General features: G+C 40.3%; 1 protein-coding gene across 11 annotated transcripts in view; it reads right to left on the bottom strand.

Moving 5' to 3' along the window:
* The window catches only part of PLCB4 (phospholipase C beta 4), a 473,260-nt gene that overhangs the window by 83,937 nt on the left and 363,933 nt on the right, over positions 1-25,390 (bottom strand). For all 11 annotated transcript variants that reach the window (XM_055543369.1, XM_055543377.1, XM_055543373.1 and 8 more), the window contains 7 exons: positions 23,330-23,438; positions 19,149-19,359; positions 17,841-17,934; positions 15,038-15,117; positions 14,437-14,521; positions 11,071-11,161; positions 9,154-9,249 (listed from right to left, as the gene is read on the bottom strand). In XM_055543369.1, coding sequence (XP_055399344.1) covers positions 9,154-9,249; positions 11,071-11,161; positions 14,437-14,521; positions 15,038-15,117; positions 17,841-17,934; positions 19,149-19,359; positions 23,330-23,438 — 766 coding nt within the window. The remainder of the gene's footprint in view (positions 1-9,153; positions 9,250-11,070; positions 11,162-14,436; positions 14,522-15,037; positions 15,118-17,840; positions 17,935-19,148; positions 19,360-23,329; positions 23,439-25,390) is intronic.

The following is a 25,390-nucleotide window of genomic DNA, read 5'->3' as shown; positions in this document are numbered from 1 at the left end:
CACACAATGTTGGTATTCCCCCCTTCTCGTCTGGTGACATCTCTAGGGTTTTCTATGTATAATACAAGGGATTTGTATTAATTTTGTATCCTGCAACTCTACTCAATTCATTGATCAGCTCTAGTAATTTTCTGGTGGTATCTTTAGGGTTTCCTATGTATAATCCGGCTTATCTGAATCTATGTCCAGCCTAATAACTGGACACACATATTCACTGACTGAGAGCCTTTTTTATTTTCCAAAGCCTTCAGGCAGGTGTGCACTCTTGAACTGTGCTTGGTTTTCTGTTGAAGTATTTAAATTAGAGACTCCTCATTCATGTGTAGTAGGATCATACTGTGATAGAGGGTAATTACAGCCAACTGGTTGACCAGAACTAAACTCAAGTATGACTGAAGGGACATAAGACTCATATGTAATGGGGATAGCAGACATCTCTACCGTTAGAGAGAAACTCAGGTACATATGAATTAACACATTTCTGTCAGAACAACTAAAACTTTACCACAAACTTTTCTGGAATAACATGGGAGTTACTAGAGGCAAATTTATTTTGTCTCTAGGAATGATGAGCATCTGCATAAAAGTTGGGAAAGTAGCCTTAAGGATGATAAGTGGATCATACTGACCCCTCATTTTAGATGAATGTGTGTATGTTCAAGAAACTTCACATCTCTGACTCATATCATTTATATTGTTTTTCCTTTTTTAAAGACAAACAATGATTTTGCATATTTCTGTTCTTTGTATTTCTATACATTAGAAGGACAATGTTGTGAGGTGCAAAAGGACTTGACCCTGCAGTCAAGGCAATTTGAGATTGAGTCTTAGTGTCATTGCCAACCAGCGGTGGCACCGCATGTAACATATGTTATTTATCTAAGCTTCAGTTTCTTCATCTGAAAAACGAATGTAATAACTGTTTCATTGGTTGCATAAAGATTCGAGGAGGCACTGACGTAAAGCACTCGATCACAGTTGGTACAACAATTGTAGTTGTTGTTATCATTAATATTATTATTATTTTTCTTAATGTATTTCATTATTATATAGCTTTACTGGATTATTATCTAGTAACATGTTTTTGATTATCATCTATGAAAGTTAACCTAAAGTTAAGGGTCAGTTTTTATATAATATTCAGACTTTCAAGGTTTAAAAGTACTTTATTGATCTTTTAAATATTTTTATTGGAGTATAACTGATTTACAATGTTGTGTTAGTTTCAAGTGTACAGTGAAGAGATTCAGTTATACACATACATTTATCCAATCTTTTTCAGTTTCTTTTCTCATATAGGTTATCAAGAAGAGTGACTAGAGTTTCCTGTGCTATACAGTAGGTGCCTGTTAGTTATCTATTTTATATGTAGTTGTGTGCTGACAGACAGATTCAAGGGATTAGATCTGGTAGGCAGAGTACCTGAAGAACTATGGTGGAGGTTCATGGTATCGTACAAGGCAGTGATCAAAACCATCCCCAAGAAAAAAGAAATGAAAAAAGGCAAAATGGTTGTCTAAGAAGGCCCTACAAATAGCTGAGAAAAGGAGAAATGAAAAGCAAAGGAGAAAAGGAAAGATGTACCCATTTGAATGTGGAGTTCCAAAGAATAGCAAGGAGAGATACGAAAGCCTTCTTCAGTGATCATTGCAACAAATAGAGGAAAACAATAGAATGCAAAAGACTAATTCTGTGCTGGCAAGATGTGGGATAGAAGGATGTGGGCACTTATCTTTTATGAGAACTCCAAAATAACAACTCGCTGCTGAACAACCATCAACAGGAGAATGTTGGATCTGACCAAAAAAAGATACCCCACCTCCTTTGTCCAAGGGCAAAGGAGAAGCCCCAGTAAGATTGTAGGAGGGGTGAAACAGCATTTAGAAACAAACACCATACCTGCCAGAGATGCTCAGAGGGTTCAAACAAAACCTTGTGTGCACCAGGACCCAGAGACCCCACAGAGACTGACCAGACCTGTTTGAGTCTCCTGCACAGGTATGAGTCAGCAGTGGCCTGCTTCACGGGCTCTGGGTGCAGCTACCTGGTCACACAGCCTGTGGCATAAGCCCTCTTGGAGGAGGTCGCCATTAACTCCACATAGAGCAGCAGAGCAGACAACCCACAAACTGCAGAACAATTATACCAAAGAAATCCTTGCACTGTTAAGAAAGTTCTAGGACCCACAACAGATTTCCCAACCTGGGGATCTGGCAAAGGGACTGAGAAATCCCAGATAATTTGACTTTGGAGGCCAGTGGGATTTGATTATAGAACTTACACAGGACTGGGGAAACAGACCTTTGGAGGGCACAAACAAAACCTTATGGGCACCAGGATCCAGGAGAAAGGAGGAGTAACTCCACAAGAGACTGACCCAGACTTGCCTGTGAGTGTCCAGGAGTCTCCAGTGGAGGCAGTGGGGTGGTGGTGGCCTGCTGCAGGGTCGAGGGCACTGTGTACAGCTGTGCATGGAGGGGACCTTTTGAAGGAGGCTGCCATTATCTTCATTACCTCCACCATAGTTTGGTCTCAGGTCAAAAAATAAGGAGGGAACAGGGCCTCGCCCATCAACAGAAAATTGGATTAAATAATTACTGAGCATGGCCCCGCCCATCAGAACAAGACCCAGTTTTCCCCACAGTCAGTCTCTCCCATCAGGAAAATTCCATAAGCCTCTTATCCTTATCCCTCAGAGGGCAGACAGATTGAAAACTACAATCACAGAAAACTAATCAAACTGATCACATGGACCACAGCCTTGTCTAACTCAATGAAACTATAAGCCATGCCCTGTCAGATCAGATCAGTCGCTCAGTCGTGTCCAACTCTGTGCGACCCCATGAATTGCAGCACACCATGCCTCCCTGTCCATCACCAACTCCCAGAGTTCACTCAGACTCACGTCCATTGAGTCAGTGATGCCATCCAGCCATCTCATTCTCTGTCGTCCCCTTCTCCTCTTGCCCCCAATCCCTCCCAGCATCAGAGTCTTTTCCAATGAGTCAATTCTTCGCATGAGGTGGCCAAAGTACTGGACTTTCAGCTTTAGCATCATTCCTTCCAAAGAAATCCCAGGGCTGATCTCCTTCAGAATGGACTGGCTGGATCTCCTTGCAGCCCAAGGGACTCTCAAGAGTCTTCTCCAACTCCACAGTTCAAAAGCATCAATTCTTTGGCACTCAGCTTTCTTCACAGTCCAACTCTCACATCCATACATGACCACAGGAAAAACCACAGCCTTGACTAGATGAACCTTTGTTGGCAAAGTAATGTCTATGCTTTTGAATATGCTATCTAGGTTGGTCATAACTTTCCTTCCAAGGAGTAAGTGTCTTTCAATTTCATGGCTGTAGTCACCATCTGTAGTGATTTTGGAGCCCAGAAAAATAAAGTCTGACACTGTTTCCACTGTTTCCCCATCTATTTCCCATGAAGTGATGGGACCAGATGCCATGATCTTCGTTTTCTGAATGTTGAGCTTTAAGCCAACTTTTTCACTCTCCATTTTCACTTTCATCAAGAGGCTTTTGAGTTCCTCTTCACTTTCTGCCATAAGAGTGGTGTCATCTGCATGTCTGAGGTGATTGATATTTCTCCCAGCAATCTTGATTCCAGCTTGTGCTTCTTCTAGCCCAGCGTTTCTCATGATGTACTCTGCATATAAGTTAAATAAGCAGGGTGACAATATACAGCCTTGACATACTCCTTTTCCTATTTTGAACCAGTCTGTTGTTCCATGTCCAGTTCTAACTGTTGCTTCCTGACCTGCATATAGGTTTCTCAAGAGGCAGGTCAGGTGGTCTGGTATTCCCATCTCTTTCAGAATTTTCCACAGTTGATTGTGATCCACACAGTCAAAGGCTTTGGCATAGTCAATAAAGCAGAAATAGATGTTTTTCTGGAACTCTCTTGCTTTTTCCATGATCCAGCAGATGTTGGCAATTTGATCTCTGGTTCCTCTGCTTTTCTAAAACCAGCTTGAACATCAGGAAGTTCACGGTTCACATATTGCTGAAGCCTGGCTTAGAGAATTTTAAGCATTACTTTACTAGCGTGTGAGATGAGTGCAATTGTGCGGTAGTTTGAGCATTCTTTGGCATCGCCTTTCTTTGGGATTGGAATGAAAACTGACCTTTTCCAGTCCTGTGGCCACTGCTGAGCACCCTTGTCTTGTTCCTGACTTTAGAGGAAATGCTTTCAATTTTTCACCATAATGTTAATTATGTTTGCTGTGGGTTTCTCATATATAGCTTTTAATTTTATTTTATTTTTAAACTTCATATATAGCTTTTATTATGTTGAGGTATGTTCCTTCTATTCCTGCTTTCTGGAGGATTTTTACCATAAATGGATGTTGACTTTTGTCAAAGGCTTTCTCTGCATCTATTGAGATAATCATATGGCTTTTATTTTTCAATTTGTTAATGTGGTGTATTACATTGATTGATTTGCGGATATTGAAGAATCCTGGGATAAAACCCATTTGGTCATGGTGTATGATCTTTTTAATGTGTTGTTGGATTCTGATTGCTAGAATTTTGTTACGGATTTTTGCATCTATGTACATCAGTGATATTGGCCTGTAGTTTTCTTTTTTTGTGGCATCTTTGTCAGGTTTTGGTATTAGGGTGATGGTGGCCTCATAGAATGAGTTTGGAAGTTTACCTTCCTCTGCAATTTTCTGGAAGAGTCTGAGTAGGATAGGTGTTAGCTCTTCTCTAAATTTTTGGTAGAATTCAGCTGTGAAGCCATTTGGACCCGGGCTTTTGTTTGCTGGAAGATTTCTGATTACAGTTTCAATTTCTGTGCTTGTGATTGGTCTGTTAAGATTTTCTATTTCTTCCTGGTTCAGTTTTGGAAAGTTGTACTTTTCTAAGAATTTGTCCACTTCTTCCAAATTTTCCATTTTATTGGCATATAATTGCTGATAGTAGTCTTATGATCCTTTGTATTTCTGTGTTGTCTGTTGTGATCTCTTCATTTTCATATCTAATTTTATTGATTTGATTTTTCTCCCTTTGTTTCTTGATGAGTCTGGCTAATAGTTTGTAAATTTTATTTATCCTTTCAAAGAACCAGCTTTTGGCTTTGTTGATTTTTGCTATGGTCTCTTTCGTTTCTTTTGCATTTATTTCTGCCCTGATTTTTAAGATTTCTTTCCTTCTATTAACCCTGGGGGTCCTTAATTTCTTCCTTTTCTAGTTGTTTTAGGTGTAGAGTTACGTTATTTATTTGACTTTTTTCTTATTTCTTGAGGTATGCCTGTATTGCTATGAACCTTTCCCTTAGCACTGCTTTTAAAGTGTCCCACAGGTTTTGGGTTGTTGTGTTTTCATTTTCATTTGTTTCTATGCATATTTTGATTTCTTTTTTGATTTCTTCTGTGATTTGTTGGTTATTCAGCAGCGTGTTGTTCAGCCTCCATATGTTGGAATTTTTAATAGTTTTTCTAAAATGTCAGTTTTCATTCAAATCCCAAAGAAGAGCAATACCAAAGAATGTTTAAACTACTGCACGATTACACTCATCTCACTTGCTAGCTAAGTAATGCTAAAAATTCTCCAAGCCAGACTTCAACCTCCCTAGTAGCTCAGTAGGTAAAGAATGTGCCTGCTATGCAGGAGACCCAGGTTCAATTCGTGGGTCAGGGAAATCTCCTGGAGAAGGAAATGGAAACCAACTCAAGTATTCTTGCCTAGAGAATCCCAAGGACAGAGGAGACTGGCAGGCTACTGTCCATGGGGTCACAAGAGTTGGACACACCTTAGCAAATAAACCACCACCATCATCAGGCTTCAGTAGTATGTGAACCATGAACTTCAAGATGTTCAAGCTGGATTTAGAAAAGGCAGAGGAACCAGAGATCAAATTGCCAACATCATTAGCTCACAGGAAAAGCAAGAGAGTTCCAGAAAAACTGGGTTTTTGAGTACACCAAATTCTTTGACTGTATAGATCACAACAAACTGTGGAAAATTCTTAAAGGGATGGGAATACCAGACCACTTTACCAGTCAGGCAGTCACCAGACCGCCTCATGAGAAAACTTTATGCAGGTAAAGAAGCAACAGTTAGAACCAGACATGGAACAACCGACTGGTTTCAGACTGGTTTCCAAATTGGGAAAGGAGTATATCAAGGCTGTATATTGTCACCCTGCTTATTTAACTTATATGCAGAGTACATCATGCAAAATGCCAGGGTAGATGAAACACAAGCTGGAATCAAGATTGCTGGGAGAATTATCAATAGCCTCAGATACGCAGATGACATCACCCTTATGACAGAAAGTGAAGAGGAACTAAAGAGCCTCTCGATGAAAGTAAAAGAAGAGAGTGGAAAAGATGGCTTAAAACTAAACTTTCAGAAAACTAAGATCATGCCATCCAGTGCCTTCACTCCATGGTAAATAGATGGAGAAACAATGGAAAGAGTGACAGACTTTATTTTGGGGGGCTCCAAAAATCACTGCAGATGTTGATTGTAGCCATGAAATTAAAAGACACTTGCTCCTTGGAAGAAAAGGAGCAATGTCTATGACAAACATAGACAGCATATTAAAAGGCAGAGACATTACTTTGCCAACAAAGGTCCACCTAGTCAAAGCTATGGTTTCTCCAGTAGTCAAGTATGGATGTGAGAGTTGGACTATAAAGAAAGCTTAGCACCGAAGAATTGATGCTCTTGAGGTGTGGTGTTGCAGAAGACTCTTTAGAGTCCCTTGGATTGCGAGGAGATCCAACAAGTCCCTCCTAAAGGAAATCAGTCCTGAATATTCATTGGAAGGACTGATGCTGAAGCAGAAACTCCAATACTTTGGCCACTTGATGTGAAGAACTGACTTATTGGAAAAGACCCTGATGCTGGGAAAGATTAAAGGCAGGAGGAGAAGGGATGACAGAGGATGAGGTGGTTGGATGGCATGACCAACTCGATGGACATGAGTTTGAGCAAGCTCCAGGAGTTGGTGATGGACAGAGAAACCTGGCAGCCTGCAGTCCATGGGGTCGCAAAGAGTCAGACACAACAGAGCGACTGAACTGAACTGAACTGAACTGAGTTGTGTGTTTATGTTGATCCTAATCTCTTAATTTATCCCTTCCCCTGACATTTCCCCTTTGGTAACCATAAGTTTGATTTCAAGATCTGTGTTTTGTTTTTGTTTTGTAAATAAGTTCATTTGTATCATTTTTTATTGATTTGTTTAAATACATTCCTTTTAAGATTTTATTTTTAAATCTTGTTCAGGTTTATGATTTGTAAAAAGTGTGAAATAAAATAATAGGCAATGTGGCAGACTGCATTTTCCAAAGACAGCTGCAATAGTATCAGTTTCCCTCTGACTCTTCTGCAATGTAATCTAGTTACTCACTCACCCACCAGAATGTGGGTGGGCCTGGACTAAGACTGTGCTAATGAATAAAACACAGGGGAAGCAATGATATGCCATTCCCAAGCACAGCTTTTAAATTGTTTAGCTGCTTCTGTTTTCTGCCCTTTGGAACACGAGCTCTCAGGCCATTTCATCAAGGAGGTTGGCCACCGTGCTATGAGAAGCCCACACCACAGAGAAAGGCCTCATAGGGTGCCTGTGTCGACAGATCCAACTGAGCTGTCACAGCCAGCCAATGTCAACCACCAGCTCAGACTGAGCCATCAGGCGCTGGCTCAGGGGACCTTCAGATGACTCTTGATGTCGTCTGCCGGCAACCACATGAGAAACTAAAGGGAAAGCCCCCATCCTGAGCCCAGGTGACCCACAGAACCAGAAGAGACAGCAGTAAAGTGTTTTGGGGTGGTTTGTTGCACAGTAAGAGATGACCATAACGGGCACTGATTAAATACCGTAAGCTAACTCCAGCCTCCCTGCTATTCGTATAAAACCTATGAAAGTAAGTCATGTTCCCATGGTTTGGACATGCAACACAAATCACTTATGAAGTGTCCTCCATCGTCAGGAATCTTTTTTAGGGGCTGTGAGTATGATTAGTTGGTTCTCACAGCTTTTAGGTTTTTATCTATAATGTCAAACTTTCCTAAAATCTACTCTTCTATTTCAGATATTTATATAAAAAATAGAGTTTCTATAAGCGTTTCTAAATTATTTAGCTCAAAAGCACTAAACTCAAAGCTCTAATCAACAGACACACAGTGCATACACAAGCTATTCTGTTAATCAATTTTCATGTCATTTGTTAATCAATCCTCATGCTATATAACAAATAATTTTCTAACAACATTCACAATCTTCCAAATGACCTATTTAAAACCAAAGGTTATGGTTGTAGCTATATGGCCAAAGTAAAATAGAAGGTAATAGCAAATATTGAAATATTTTGAGCAAAGCTGCCTTTGCAAAAATTATTCTGTCTACTAGAATATAGCTTATTGTACTGAGATGGTGATTTGAAGGAATTTGAACTTGAAAGTTTGATTCTGACTTTGAGTTTCTAATTCACTATCAGATCAGATCAGTCGCTCAGTCGTGTCCAACTCTTTGTGACCCCATGAATTGCAGCACACCAGGCCTCACTGTCCATCACCAACTCCCGGAGTTCACTGAGACTCACGTCCATCGAGTCAGTGATGCCATCCAGCCATCTCATCCTCTGTCGTCCCCTTCTCCTCCTGCCCCCAATCCCTCCCAGCATCAGAGTCTTTTCCAATGAGACAACTCTTCACATGAGGTGGCCAAAGTACTATATGTGCACACAAACCAAGCATTTACTGAGGGTCCCTATCCATGTTCCTTCCCTTTTAACTCGCCTGAATGGCTGTCATGAGTAACAACACTGATGTTCATGTTTTGCTGATAGAAAAGGACTACAAAAATGTTCTTTTTATTCTAAGCCCTGTCTTCAATAGCAAGTGCTTCAAGGATTCTTTGACTGTTAGTTTCTGCTGAACAGCTGAAGGCATAGCAGAAAAGGAGATGACTAAGCTACTAAAATCTAGTGTGTAGGGAAATCCTAAGCCATACTATTTGGAAAAGTACTCCTAAATACCAGAAGATTAAGGATGGTGCAGGTACCTACAAGAAATTAAAATGTCACATAATATAAAAGGGTCCATGAGACAAATTTAGGTTTTCCTTATTTTAAAAAATTATGTTTGTGAGGTGTAAATTAAGAAAAAAAAAAGAACAACTCACCACTTTCTATTTCCTCTTCATTGTCATCCTCTAAGATGTTTACCGGGGCAGCGGATTCTCCTGCTTCCATCATGCTTTTCAAAGCTTCAAGCTGTTCTGTTATTAAAATAAACAAGGAGATGGAGACAAGGGTTAAGCCACTTATAAAACCGGCTTAAAGATGGACATAAAGAAGGATGAAAAGGGAAGAGAAACCTATTGTCCAGGCTCCCAAGGCTCAGCCATGGCCACAGCCTTTCCAGTCCTGGTGGCCTTGACTCCCGAAGGCATGTCCAACTATGCCATAGTTGGAACATAGTTGGAATATAGGGGAAATGCCCCATATCCTGGTCACCAGGCTGCAAAGTCACAGCTCAGTCCCTCAGAAGGCTCTGAGGCTTGATACAAAACCCAGAATTTGTAGCATATGGCACAGACCATGGTTCATGGCAACTACGGTTAAGTGACATAAGAGAAACTGGAAAACTTCAGGAAAAAAATATTTGCAATTGATACAATCCAGTTATTATCCTAATGTATAAAAACCCTCAAAAGTCAATGAGATAGACACATGAAATAATTTTTAAATTGGGGAAATATAGGAGGGCAAATCATAAATAATAAAAAGAAACTAGTCATCAAAGATATACAATTAAAAAATTAAAGTATTATTTTTCTTTTATTAGTGGTGAACACATATAAAAGATGCCCAATAGCCAGCATTAAAAATATTGCTGGGAAACAGGTGTTCTTCATATATTATAGTGGACGTATAAACTTTTCTGAAAGACAGTACAATAAGATACATCAGGATAAAAAATGTACACATGCTTTGGCCAATCAACTCTAACTGTACCAAGTGATTCCAAGGAGAAAGCTGCATAAATGCATGAAATTAACATCCAAGCATGTTCACCATTGTTTTCATAGCAGTGAAAATCTATCACCTAGGGACTGGTTAAATTACACTATATTCCACATAATAAATGCTATATAGTGTTTCATACACTAGAATTTTAAAAAAGTTTTATACATTAGAATTAAAATTAGTATACAGATTTCTATCTCACTGGATAAAAGAATACTTAATTGCTTGAATTAAAACTGACCAACAGTTAGTATATTTAATATGATCCCAACTTTGTTAAAAATGTGTGCATATATCAAAAAGTACATGTGTATATATGTGTCTACAGTATATGTATATATGTGTAAAATATATAATTTAGTAGTTTTCTTATTTTATTATATGTAAAATATACAATTTAGTAGTTTTCTTATTTTATTATATTTTTCTTTGTTGTCTTCATTTTCCTAAGGCATTATTGGTATTGCAGTGGAGTTAATATAATTTCAAAATTTTAGTTTAGAATATCCAAGGAAAAGCCACAATGCAATCATACCAATTTTTGATGTTATTCCTTCACTGAACTAAGAGATTTGATGGAAGAACACACTTGCAAAGAAAATGTTTTCAGAAAACAGAGGGGGCAATATCTAAATAAAACCACCTCTGTAAGCCTGTCTGTCTCATTCACATCTACATTCTCATATTACCTACAACCCTGTTAAGTACGTATCACTGCAAAGGGTAACTTTTAAAGAGGACTTTAAAGTGTATGAATTGATCAAGTGCTAGCTGCTTTATCTGGATAAATTCTAAACTGCTTTTTTCGCTTTTGCCTCATCTTTCTTGAGGATTCCTCCAAATGCTGATCTATAAATACACAAATAGGTTTTCCCATTGCAAGAATGGGTTGATGTAGAAACTAAACTTGAGTGGAAATGTGGCAACTTTGTTCTGAACAATATATAGACCATTAGACCCACTTCCTCCCCAATCAGTGGTTTTAATGTATGTTTCATTCGAGATTGCTGAAATGTCTAAAGATGCAACGTATGTATGCCTTCTGTCATCGATGAGTGTATTTGACTTACTTTTTTCAACCTCAGGTTTCAGTCGTTTGTTTTTGATGAGTATTTTTCTTTTGAGGTCATTCGGGGACGGCAAGGGTCTGCCTGGTTCCAGCTAGAGACAAACAGAAAAGGCTGATTGATGATAGTTTTACTTCTTCATTCTCTGTTCCAGACCAAAATGAGCAGAAGGCCTGTGAGTTACACAACCAACATCCAGTAGATGGCAGTCAGCACAGCCTTATACTTTCTCTGTACACCCCAAACTAGCCCATGCTTCGCCTTAAGCTAAAGCTGCAAACTTGGCACCAGAAAGGACTCTCAAGGTTCACAGAGCTGCTCTGCTCTCCCCAGGGAGTGGGCTCCAACCTGCAGTGGTCTCAGGGAACGGGATCCAGCTCGACCCTAGGCCTTGACCCTCTTTAAGTATCTGGTAAAGTAACAGGGGTCACGGGGCTGGCTGGTGTTGCTAAGTGTAGTGTTGGGCTGTACCACAAGCTGGTCTGCTCAGTAGAGTGATCTACCCTCAAAGCTCAGGACTGTGGCTTTGTGGGTTCAATAAGAGAATCAAGAAGGAAGTGGTCCTAATGATTGAAAAATGACATCTACTATGGTTTCATTTGCTTAGATTGATATCTTCAAAGGAGATGTCCCTTTATTTGATGACCTCTGATCACAAGCTGGAATCAAGATTGCTGGGGAAAATATCAATAACCTTATAGCAGAAAGCAAAGAGGAACTAAAGAGCCTCTTGATAAAGCTGAAAGAAGAGAGTGAAAAAGCTGGCTTAAAACTTCACATTCAAATAACTAAGATCATGACATCCAGTCCTATCACTTCCTGGAAAATAGACGGGGACAAAGTAGAAATGGTGGCAGTTTTTATTTTCTTGGGCTCCAAAGTCACTGGAGATGCTGACTGCAGCCATGAAATTAAAAGACGCTTGCTCCTTGGAAAGAAAGCTATCACAAACCTAGACAGCATATTGGAAAGCAAAGACATCACTTTGCCGACAAAGGTCCGTATAGTCAAAGCTATGGCTTTTCCAGTAGTCGTGTATGGATGTGAGAGTAGGACCAAAAAGAAAGTTGACCAAGGAAGAATGAATACTTTTGAATTGTGGGGCTGGAAAACTCTTGAGAGTCCCTTGGACCGAAAGGAAATCAAACCAGTCCATCCTAAAGGAAATCAACCCTAAATATTTACTGGAAGGACTGATGCTGAAGCTGAAGCTCCAACACTTTGGCCAGGTGATACAAAGAGCTGACTCACTGGAAAAGACCCTAATGTTGGGAAAGACTGAGGAGAAAGGGGCAACAGAGCATAAGATGCTAGGATGGCATCATTGACTCACTGGACATGAGCAAATTCCGGGAGAAAGTGAAGGTCATGTGCTGCCGTCCATGGGGTTGCAAAGAGTCAAACATGACGTAGCAACTAAACAACAACTGATCCATGGAACTGTGTCTTACCCATCCCCATCCGCTCTCCATTCCCCTACCATCTATCTATACAACTACCTATCCTTCCACATGTCCATTCATTTTCCAAACTAATTTTTATACTATTTATACATGCAAGGCACTGTGCCGTCCAACATCCATTCTGTCTCAAATGAAACCCTTGGCTGAAATTCTGCTTCCTTTCAGAAGCCTGCTGTAACTGGTTCACTCCTAGTGATCCCTCTTACACTTGGATATTGGCAATAAATATTCAACACATAATAGTCCATCTTCTTTTTCAGTTATGGTTTTACATTTGTATTCTGTGGTCTGCTCCCAGGACTGAAAGTTTTGAAGTTCAGATCTTAGTCTCATTTATATTACAGACTTCCCATAACCTTTCATGTATGTGCACATCACTTCACAAAAAATGCAGAGACCTTTCTGTAAAAGCAAGCACCTTAGCCTAACAAAGGAAATAAAATACTCAAAGGACCAAGGTAAAAACTAAAATAAATCAGGCTGTTTCTTAGTTTAGATTCCCTTAGAATCAGTCTGAGACAAAGATGAAAGCACCAGTCATTTATTTGGGAGGTAGCTCCAGGGAATCCCAACAGAGGAGGAGAAGGGTGAGAACAAGAAGATGGCCAGCCCATCAGGGGAGTGTTATCAAGCCCTGCATGTGGGAACGGGATCCCCTTGCAGAACCTGGGGGGCAGTGGGGACCAGGTGCTCAGTCGAACCTCCTGAGGAGTGGTGAAGCACGGGGTAGAGGTGGTGATTCTCTGGCACCTCTGGCTTGACGATCGCATGTGGGCAGGGCTCCAGGGACCGGAGCACCCCCTGAGCCAGCAGCAGCAGGGGCGACAGGTGGACATTAGGCCAGTAAGTGGGGAAGTGGGAAGCACTGCAGGCTGTGGATGGGGCGCCGGCAGCCATAGCTTCAGCAGATGGTAAATATCCTTGTATAGTTTTTTCAATTCCCACAGATGCACTTCTACAAAACTCATTGTTAAACCACCTGATGTGTTCCCAGGGAGCACAGATGTCAGTCATGGTGATGTTCGATTGCTGCCTATTGTTACCGTGTTTGGGGCAATAGTGGGGCAAAACACTTCATTACTGTCGAGTATTTCGTACTTTCACTCCAGGAGTTTCTTGTTACTCCCAACATCTTGTGACAGTGACCCTTAACCACTTGGGAGGTGTGGATCTTTGTAAAAATCTGATGAACTCTCTTGAATGACTGTATACAAAAAAACAAGCTGCATGTAATTAGAATGAGCTCACAGACCCTGCAAAGCCTATCTATGGGGCACAGGATACAAGTTCTTTGCCTGATGAAGGAATTAGCAGGTTTAACAAATGAAGCTAAAAAATGGGCATATAACATTGCCCAAGAGTTTGATTTGGACTTGGGAGCTTGAACTTCAGGCTCCTGTGACTTGATCCAGGGAACTTTCCATAGCAACAGGCTCCCGTGAGTGCTGACCCCTGGGTACACATTTGATTTACCTGGAGAGCATTTAAAAAAACACCATGCATAATCTGCTGACTTGAATAAATCTGCTGACTTGAATCAATCTCTGAATGGGGCTATGGCAGAGGTATGTTTCATGGTTCCTCCAGGTGATTCTAACCTGTCACTGAATTTGAGAATGATCACCAACTCCAGACCCAGGCCACTGTTCACTTTATGAAAATTTAAGACAGAGGTTTCAGAAACCATAAAGATCCCACAATCTTCTGAATTAAACTGACCCAGATGTTTACATTATATCTCTCTCTACACACCTTTCTGAAGCTCGGTGGAAGCTTTCCATACCAACGAATTTAAACAAATATGAACCTCTTTAACATCAGTCCTCCAGAACTACTTGACCCTTCAGAAATGAATTGCAAAACAAATCCATTCATGTTAGAAATATGGTTTGCTAAAAATACATACTGGATGTGATTCAAGTGCTTGTTTCAACAGGAGATCTCCAAATAGATCTTCACAGTATTTGGACATCTTGTACTGTTGATATTTGCTGGAGGGAAAGAACCGACATTTGTAAATTCAAACATCCATTAACTGTCCAGGATAAGAACAAGAAACATCCATTCCTAGCGATTAAAAACTCCCACTCACCAAAATGATTGTGTCTTTGATGTTAATGAGCTAATTGATGTAGGTTAAAAAGTAGATTCTGCTGCTGAACTAAGAGCTGGTAAGCAGAAAAAAAGTGTCTTTCAAGTCCATCACATCTGACTACAAATATACTACCAAGTCTTCTAACTCCATGGAACTTTGAGCAAGGTGTCCTGCTCTCTGACCTTTGGTTTAGAGGAAGCATTTCTAAAATATATTAAAAGGACTTTTTTTTTCTCTTTTGGAGGTGTTGGGGAATAGTGGTTTGAGTTCCTTCTTTTTTTCCCCATAAGACTATAGGTAGTTACCACTTCACAAAAGAAACTGTTCAGTTATTCAAAAAGATGCGGAGCAGGAATGGGAAATGGGGATTAGCAAACAACACGGAGAGACAGGGTAGAATGAATCACTATACCTGCAGTGATTTTCAAAGGAGAGAATTACAGGATATTCCGATGTGACAAAGGCAGTTTCCTTGATGGCTTGAATAACATCCTTCAAAGACAGGAGTGTTAATGAGAAAGGAGAGAAAAAATAAAGCACCTGAAATCAATTGGAGACTAATCATTTGAGCCTTTCAGAAAGTCACTTCTAGCAATTCAAACCTGAAGAATCCATTCACCACTCCACATTGAGTCCCCTGTGGTTAGATGTACACACAGTTCATGGTTAGCTACACTTTTTTCAAAGTTATTGTTTACTTCTCCAAAATTAGGGTGCTAGTGACTGGCATTCACCTAAATGGTAGTGCAATTGCTCGCTCACTAATCTGCCACAATGGGTTCAGAGTCCACCTTTCTCACTGAGGAGCCAGTGAGCTTTCAGCTTTCAGAGATTTTCGCAATGGACCCCTCTCCTCCTCTTGCCTCGAAGAAAAACACATTGGTGAAACAGAAGCTTTTACTGAGTTTCCTTTGGGAACCAGACTTAGGCTACATCTCCTTCATTCTGTGAAGATTCCTGTGAATTGATGTGATGTTTGCAATGTCTTTTGTTTTGTATTAGCCTGGTGAAAGTGGAGGGTCACAGGGTGAAGGCTCTCCTTGCTCAAGCAACATATGAGGCTAAACAGGGACAAGGACACCCCTCTCTGAACCAAGAGCTCGGTCACTTGAAACAACTTTTCAATGAGCTGAGCAAGTCCTCCCCGCCTGACACTTAACACAGATGGCAGCTCTCTGCTTACCTTCAGAAAGTCCAGTTTCACACCAACACATCCACAACCAGAGCATCATATTTGGTAAAAATCCTCAAATTCTTACTGGTTTATAGTTAACCATGGGACAAGTCCCATCATTCCGTTAATTGGGAAAGTATTTTATAGCAGTTATCTAAGGAAGTCCATTTGAAAGGATAACGACATAGGCTAGAAGTCTTGGAGTGTTTTATGAAGTACTCTTATGGCTTAGGTGGTCCTTTAGCTATTTTTGCTTGAAGTTTCTTCCCAGGTAAACAAGTCATGAGTTGCTTCCCAAGTGACCTTGATTGTCCACTTGAGTTTACCAAGAATCCCTCCTTTTAGAAAATCTTGGCTCTGCCTATGGGTTTTCCTTTGCTTACTTCTGAAATGAGGGGGAAGAGCCTTCTTTTCAGCTTAAGCTTCCTTATTAGCTCTTTAATTCTATAAAAAGAATTAAACCTTCCTGTCAGTTTGGTTGGCTCTGCAAACTCATGGCTTCCCACTTGAACATAACCTTGGTACTTCTCAGGAAGCATAATCTTGAATTCATTGCTATTCCAAACTCGCCAACATCTTGGCTAAGAGAAATGATATTCACGGAGTGTCATGGGTCCAGGGTCTGGGTGTCTGTTTTTAAGAAAACCTCCAATGATTTTCCACATGTTGGCAGAGTTGAGAACCACTGACCCAGAAGCTGCAATAACTCTTCTGAGTTACATGAACATGACAGAGGTTGATGCACTTGACATCCTGTCCAACCACAGAATTTCACTTTTGATTTGTCTTTTGGCAGGACACCACTGGAGCATACTGAGGAATTTTCTAAGAAATCAACCTTCAAAGTATACACAGAGATCACCAAAAGGCCATCATTGAAATGCCTATTTGTAAAACTGTATATTACATTCTGTGAGGATATTGAAGGATGAGGGGTCGGGGGGACTTCTATCTGGTCTCAGTACTGGGAACAGGGACTTCCCAGTTCCCAGTGGTAAAGAATGTGCCTGCCACTGCAGGAGATGTGGGTTCCATCCCTGATCCGGGAAAATCCTCTGGAGAAGGAAACGGCAACCCATTCCAGTGCTCTTGCCTGCAGAACCCCAGGGACAGAGGCGCCTGGAGAGCAACAGTCCACAGGGTCGCAAAGAGTCAGATGGAACTGAACATGCACGCACACGCTGGGAATAACTGTGCATCTCTGGACCAACAACTCCGTGAAAGTGTTAGTCGCTCAGGAGTGTCCAACTCTTTGTGATCCCAGGGACTGTAGCCTGCCAGGCTTCTCTGTCCATAGAACTTTCCAGGCAAGAATACTGGAGTGGGTTGCTAGTCCCTTCTTCAGGGGATTGTCCCAACCCAGGGATTGAACCTGTGTCTCCTGCATTGCAGGCAGATTCTTTACCATCTGAGCCATAGCCTTTTTAAACTACTCTGTAGTGTTTTACAAATCCTGCGAACTGTCACGCTTCTCTCCTTGCACGTGTGCACCTGCGTGCGTGCTCAGTTGTATCTGACTCTTTGAGACCCCATGGACTGTAGCCTGCCAGGCTTCTCTGTCCATGGAATTTTCAGGCAAGAACACTAGAGCGGATTGCCATTTCCTTCTCCAGGGGATCTTCCCCACCCAGGGATTGAAACCGAGCCCATGTGTCTCCTGCATTGGCTGGTGGATTCTTTACCACTGAGCAAGCTGGGAAGCCCTCTCTCCTTGCACTGAACTCAAAAAAGTTTGGAGCCCAATTTCTGGTATGTACAGTTTATAGGATTTTTTGACAGGGATTCATAAAACTCTAATCACAGGGTCTTACCTTCTTACCCGTTTGGGCACTATCTATTTTATTTTCTATATCCTATTAATCTTTTTATTCCACTTTGAAAGCCCTTCACGAAAGAACGAAGAACACACACACACACACACACACACAACTGAGTCACTGTGCTGTACACCAGAAACTACAACAACACTGTAAATCAACTCCACTCCAAGAAAAAAGAACACAAGCACCAAAGCCGAAATCAAGCAAACAAAAACACTCACCTTGAAAAGGATATCTGTGCACATTGCTTTCCCATGAGTTATTATCGGCTCCTGGTCCTCACCTTTTCCATCCCAACAGTCAAGTTCAACACACCTAGGAATACAGTGATTTTACAGTATTGAACCTTTACAATAAAACAGTGTGTATATACAAATGAAAAGAAAAGATACCAAAATAAGTTACTTTCTATAGAAGTAGAAAATTGAATGAGTGAAGTAATGTGATTATTTTGTGGAGGATACAGCTTAAAATAGCATCAGATTGGTGTCATCAAAAAGGGACTATTGTAGATTGAGAAACAAGAGATAGAGCAAGCAGTGTGGTTCTGAATGAAACCTTAGCTGTGACAAAGCTGTGATAAAGAATGATTTAGGAACAATCAGGAAAATTTAGATATGGATTATGTTTTAGAGGATGTTAAAGAATACTGTAAACATTTTATCATTGGGATGATGCTACTTTAGCCATAAATGAAAATATTCTAATTGTTTCAGTGACTCATATTCAAGGAGTCTGAGACAGATGTAGTGATATACTTAAAGTCTTTTAAAGTATTTCTATATGTACAAAAAGAGTGAGTTAAAAAATTATGCATTGGTCATTGACAATCAAGAAAAATATCACAATATAACTACATTTCTTAATTTTCACTTTCAGCATTTTCACCATATTTTAAACCTCAAATATTTTCCAATTTCTATAAAATAAAAACCATTTGAAATAATATTTATTGTCAGAGAATAAAATTTTAGAATATTTAACATTAAGGAAAGCTATATCTGGGCTTCCCTGGTGGGTCAGTGGTAAAGAATCCTCTTGCAATGCAGGAGACGTGGGTTGGATCCCTGGGTCGGGAAGATCCCCTGGAGAAGGAAACTGCAACTCACTCTAGTATCTCTGCCTGGGAAATCCCATGGTCAGAGGAGCTTGGTGTGGCTACAGCCCATGGGGTGGCAAAGAGTAGGACAGGACTTAGTGACTAAACAACAACAAAGCTATACTTGAAGTGCCTAGGACCAAAAGGAAATTTTTCATGACTTCTTAAATTAAGCTATTTTTTTTTGTAATTTGGGGGGAATATTTTAAATTTACAGTAAAAAAAAAAAATCTTTTGACCCATAGGAGGAGTCTAGATCTTTCCAGAACAGATATCGTTCTTCCTTCCTCAAGGTTAAATGACCATCATAATCCATTAAAGAGAAAGATAAATGTCCTTTTCATTCTGAATGCTACCTCTAATTTTTCAGAGAAGAGTAAATTCAATTAAAGGGCATCATATACAAAGAACAATGTCTTGAGTTTCTAACCTGCAACCAGCCAGGAGGACCTGTCTGTACATTTCTACTGATGATTTCCCACCAAACTGTCTGCCAGTGAGATAGGTGTTGTGGGAAGAGCTGATGAAGTAGTGAGCCAGAGGGTGGTCCATTTCTTGGTACAGCTCTAGACGATCTAGGAAGACGGGGGCATTTTCATCTGACATCAGGTATCTGCAAAACCCATCACTTGATATGAGGCCTGGTGGGGGAGGAAAGAGTATCATAGTAGATTTACGGTTTTGAAGACGCACATTTTATTTATGACATCTGAAGCAGCTTAAACAGGAGGAGTAAATACTACTTCACAGTGTCTTTCCCAAGAAACTTCATCTTTCAGAACTGAACAAAGTACCCAAGTTGCACAAGTAACGTAATGCCTTCCACAAATAGGTGGCACCTGCTTTCACATCCATGATGGCAAAACATTCAGTTCCCTAAGTTCAGACGTGCAGCACCAGAACCCAAAGTGGAGGAGGGAGCAGTGGCCTCTCTGCATTCAAATAATTCCATTTCCCTATTTCATCTAAAAAAAAAAAAATGGGGTATAGGACTTGTGAGATGAGTACTAGTCATTGAAATGTGACCCCTAGAGACAGTGTTCATCTCAGTCATATCTGTGTGATGAGGGGCAGGGCCAGTGTGTTAAATGCAGGAGAGAGATCAATATTTCTGCATCTTCTCTTACCCAGTCAACCACCAATAACCTCAAGTTTCTTGTTTTTACTTAAGCATTTGAAAATTACAAGGTGATTTCAAGTGTACAGAAGAGTACAGGTGATACCATGATAAGTAGCCATGGATCTACACCTCAGCCTTGTCTGATATCTTTTCCTTTATCTACTTTACATTTCTTCAAAGGTATACATAATTACAGGTGCCTGTGAAGTACCCTGCATGCCCCACCTCAAGTCCATCCAATTCCATCTTTTTACTCATATTTACATTCCCAAAATGGTTTGTAATTTTATTATATACAAGCACTTATCCAAAAAATAGATATTTTTGACTATTTTTAAGTTTATATAAAATATCTTTATATTATGATTTATCTAGTTAATACCAGTAGCTCTTGGTCATTTACTTTTCACTGAGTGATGTACAGTAGAGGTAGGCAGTGGCAGAGTATAAGGACCATATGTGAATATATTAATACCATAGTCCATGGTCCATCATTCTGTTGATGGATATTTAGGTCATTTCTGTTTATAACTAAAAGGTAGGCTGCAGTCCGTGGAGTCGCTGAAGAGTCGGACACGACTGAGCAACTTCACTTTTCACTTTTCACTTTCATGCATTGGAGAAGGAAACGGCGACCCACTCCAGTGTTCTTGCCTGGAGAATCCCAGGGACGGGGGAGCCTGATAGGGTACTGTCTATGGGGTCGCACAGAGTCGGACACGACTGAAGCGATTTAGCAGCAGCAACCGCAACAAAAGTCTGTGTGTCTATCTCCTTGGGCACATACATTGACACTTTTCCAGGCACTGAGATAGATGTGGGACAGAAGAAACAGACAAGGCCTGCTTTCATGAAACTCATATATTGTGGGCGAGAGAACAAATAAATTAGCAAATAAATATAATGTTATGAAAGTGCTAGCAGGAAATAGAAAGCAGGAAATGAAAGTGATAAAGAATGACCAGGACGCTGTGTTCGATGCAGGGCCCGCAAGAGCCCTTCTGATGAGGTCGCATTCATGCAGGGGAGCCATCACATGCACACCCGGGGGGCCCATTCACAGCAGAAGGATGGCAAGTGCAGAGACCACGTGATGAAGGGGGAAGTAGCTGGAAAGGTGGCTGGAGAGGAATCTAAAGACTACATCAGTTGGACTTCAGTCTTCATTAAGTACTAAGTGTGTTGGGAAGCCATCGGAGGATTTGGAACAGCAGAAGAACATGATTAGACAAGATTTTAAAAGGTTTACTCGGGCTGCTGTGTGGTGCATACATTGCAGGGCATAGAAAAAAGCAGAAGACTAGTTAGAAGTTAGCTGGCATCATCCAGAAAGAGTTGATGTAGGCTCAGATAATCTGGTTAGGGTGGAGACAATGAGAGTGATTTATTGAGGATTTATTTTCAGGATGGATCTTACAGGTTTTGAGGATGGATTAGAAGTGATGTGAAAGAGCAAAACAAGTCAAGGAGGCCTCCAAGACTTTTGGCATGAAAAGGTGGGAGAGTGATGGTACCATTTTCTAGGTTGGGAAAGGAACAGTCTGTGGATGGGGGGAATGAAAGCATATTGTAAACATACATATATCTGAAATACCCACTCACCATCCAAATGGAGAGGTCTATTATACAGATCTGTGGTTTAAGAGAGAGATTAGGAATGGAAAGTTTAATCTGAAAGCCGCATGTGTACAGAAGACACTTAAAGCCATTGGGTTTAGATGAGTTCATCCAAGGAGTGTGGGCAGAAGGGGCAGAGATCTGAGGCCTGAGCAGGGCCACTCTGACACCAGACCCAGACCTGGAAGGGAAGAGGCTGGGCTGCAGGAGAGGCCTATTTTCCACTTGATTACGGACAAATTATTCACCAGGTGGCTGTTTGTATCAATTTACATACCCAGAGAGTTTACAATGCCTTGGCACCATATTCTCACCCATACTTGCTAATGACAGACTTTAACATTTCTGCCATTTGTGAAATGGTGAAGCTATACATTTTAGACGTGTCAGTGGTAATGTCATAGACTCTCAGGACATTGTAATAATCAAAGACACACGTCTATCATAATGTTTATCATACTGCCAAGGTACTACTGAGTCATAAGTCTTTCTCCTTCAATAGCTTGTAACCACCTTTTTTCATTTTGAATCTCCAGCATCTAGAACAGTGCTTGGCACCCAGTCAGTCTTCTATAAACTTGAAGGATTGAAAGCAGGGAAGAGAATACTAGTGGAATGACGGTATGAACCCCAGCATCTTATAAGCAGGGAAACTGAGGTCTATGAATAGAGGTTCAAAGTCACACAGCAACAGGGTAAGCAACAAAAATCACATCACCTCCCACCACTGCAAGGTGCTAACTTTCCTGCAAAGCCACTCCTCACTTCACTTTCATCACATGCTGTGTGGAGTTGATTATGATACTCAGAGGGAAGTAATGAAGCAGTCTGGCTGAAAATAGATATTTGAGACTCTAACAGGAAAGTATAAATGTATGATTATAACCAAGGGAAAACTCTGTTGGGCTTAGAAAAATATCAGGGGTGTGGCCACATGGTGTGGTGGGCCAGGATGCGTATACGCAGGTCTATGTAGGTCCAGAGAATGTATAAACCTTTCATCCATGTTCACTGAGATAGAAAAAAAAAACAAACAAAAAAAACAAAAAACCTCTATTCTAAACAGGAGGAGACTGAGGCCATGATACTCATGGGCAAATGGGACAGAAAGAACTTAACCTGCCCTCTCTTCACTCTCCATTGAGACATAAGGCCAGAGGCTCTAGCCCAGGTATCTCCTGGACCTCTCTGGCGATACGGTATTATCATTATTGCTCCCAGCTTTGGCAGGTGTTTCTCATGGTTATAGAACCAATCTTGAATTTCCTCCCCATACCTGTCCTTTGCTAAATATTGAAATGAACAACATACAGTTTCCAGAGTTTCACTGAAACAGATGAAGGGTCAGAAACCCCAACAATTTGTTAAGTTGATTCCTATTTAATCTCATGTCAATTGCATTTATCTTCCATACCAGGGGTCAAATGATGGGTAAAAAGGCTCCTCAAATCATGTATTAAATTTAGCTAGCCTGCTGAAACTCAAGAGACAAAAGGAAGGTGTCAATTTTTATAGGAAATGCGAATTTTTTCCAGAGATGGCAAACAGAGACTATACTTGGCATTTTTACATTTTAAGCACTATGCAACATTAAGGATCTAATATAAGAAAGTACATTGGGGGAAATATCACTATAGTTTAATAATAAATTTAGCATTATATTTCAGGTAACAAAAACAAATTTTGGTGTAAGGCAAAATTTATACTGACTTATGAAAAAAAAAAAAAAAATCAGTCAGCTATCAATCCTTGTCTCTAGAGAGCTCCAAAGCATTTAAAAATACATTTAACTAAAAATGCAAGGATTTTAAAAGTTGCATATACTCTTGAATTTTTTTAATAATGAAAAATTCTCTTTTTTTCACTTTTCTTACCTTGTTTCTTCAAATCTTCAACAGGCTCATACATCTCAATGATCTGCATTGCCCTTTTAGCATCATAAAATGGGAATAAAATTTCATTCAGTCGAGGATCTCGTTGATGCTATGATGAGAAAATAACTCCATTTAGGTTGACCTTCCTCACCCTTGGGCTATTACACATCAATAAACTATGTAATTTTAATAGGAGATATATGTATAATACCATGTTTATAGTTACAAAGAGATTTTGCTTTTCTCCTGTCTTTCTCCCTAAAACAGACTTCAAAAAGGTCCAAATTTGGCAGTTGCATGTTGGTTCCCTTCCCTGAACTGAAGATGGAGAGACAAAATATACTTTTTTTCTTTTCATTCAAATTTGATGAGAAAATGGTATGGTCTCGTCATACCACAGGGAAGATATCTGGCATAAGTGTTTATAAAGTGAGATAAAAAGTCTTTAAAAAAAAAAGATAAACAAAAGCAAAAATCATACCCATGTAAATGTCAAACCAAAAACAATAACAAAGAAACCTCCAAACCCCTAAAGTTAGGTAGACAAATATAATTTCATTTTCATTATATCTTTCTACATAAATAAAAGATTTTGGGGGCACTATGAACTTCATTCTCTTGAGTAAATATTTATGAAAATGAATCCATTGTAATAAGGATGAAAATCTGCACAAGGATATTTACAAGCTCAAAACAACATGAAAATCTGTATTTAAATATCAGTGTTCAGAAATTCTATTTCACTGTGAAATCCAACTTGGTTTGCACTGAGGAAATCCTCTGGGCAGACAGTGCATCAATATTTAAAGACATTTGGGAGGCTGGTAATGTCATTCTTTTCAAATCAGCACCCATAGGCTCCTGGTATTATATGAGGCACCAAGAGCAAATTTCTACAGTTTTGTCATCCTAACTTCACAGTAAAGATGGAAAAAGTCCAATTTATTAATTGACTTAGCTACAATACAGAGTGTATGTGTGTGTGTATGTGTGTGTATCTATCTTTCTGTATCTACAGGTAGTGGGTCTATTAAACTTCCTTATTGTTCATGGAGGATTTAAGGACCAAACACTGAGTCCCTGGTCATCCATCAAATAAAGAAAGAGAGGAAACTGGTATGAGAAAATGGCAGATGGACATGTGAGCAAAACTCAGTCAATAGATAGGACCCTAGCAATGACTCTTTACCCAAATATATGCACAGACTTTGAAAAGCACTACTGGAAAAGCATTGAAGAAACAACTGTTAAAAGTTCATATGGATTTCCCTTGCCCATTTGTTTGAAACAGTCATTTGAAGAGTGGGGGCACACAGCGTGAAAGCCTTTGGCCAATAGAACATGTGACGTCATCCTAGAGCACTCGTGGCCTCGCCTGATCTGGTCTTCCCACCATCCCCCTGAGTGACGAGTGTTAACTCCTAAGGAATCAATAGCTCTTTGCCAGTTTATCCCAATGAAGCATGCTTCTATTGGAATCTAAGAAATAACGGCTCACATTCATGCAAGTGCTAGAGCAGAAACTGTTACATGAATAACAGGCCTCAAGCCCATAAGGAAGAAAAGTCCTGGGGTGCAGAGAGATGGTACAGTGGACTGTGGGGTGCAAGGCAGGTGAAGGCATGCTCCGAGCATCTCGTTCAGGAAGTGGGTGCTGGCATGCAACTCCAGAGCCCACACCAAGGCAGCAACAAGCACCGCCCCTCCGGGGAGAATGCAGTGCTTTCAAACCAAGCAAATAAATAACCAGTACATTTTCTGGGTACTTTCCTTCTCCCGTCTCTGTCAACACTCCCACGGAGGAAGACGGGCGTGGCATAAAGGGGCCTTTTTGGACCCCACTGTGGTTCTGTTCGTGGTTGACCACTACACTCACAAGGTGTTCTTTCTTATTAGGATTAAGTCTTTCAGTTTAAAGATAGGCTCTCCGATAAGCGTTCAGGACTCATGGAGATCATGGGGGCAAATCCATATGAATTTAAGAGAAAGAAGAGCCTCAGTTAAAAAAGAAACAAAGTTAGGAAAAGGAAGAAAGGGAATCCAAGTGTTCTCAGGCGCTGT

The sequence above is a fragment of the Bubalus kerabau genome, chromosome 13 (genome assembly GCF_029407905.1).
Source record: "Bubalus kerabau isolate K-KA32 ecotype Philippines breed swamp buffalo chromosome 13, PCC_UOA_SB_1v2, whole genome shotgun sequence".
NCBI classification, from domain to species: Eukaryota; Metazoa; Chordata; class Mammalia; order Artiodactyla; family Bovidae; genus Bubalus; species Bubalus kerabau.
This window is presented reverse-complemented; position numbering and strand designations above follow the sequence as displayed.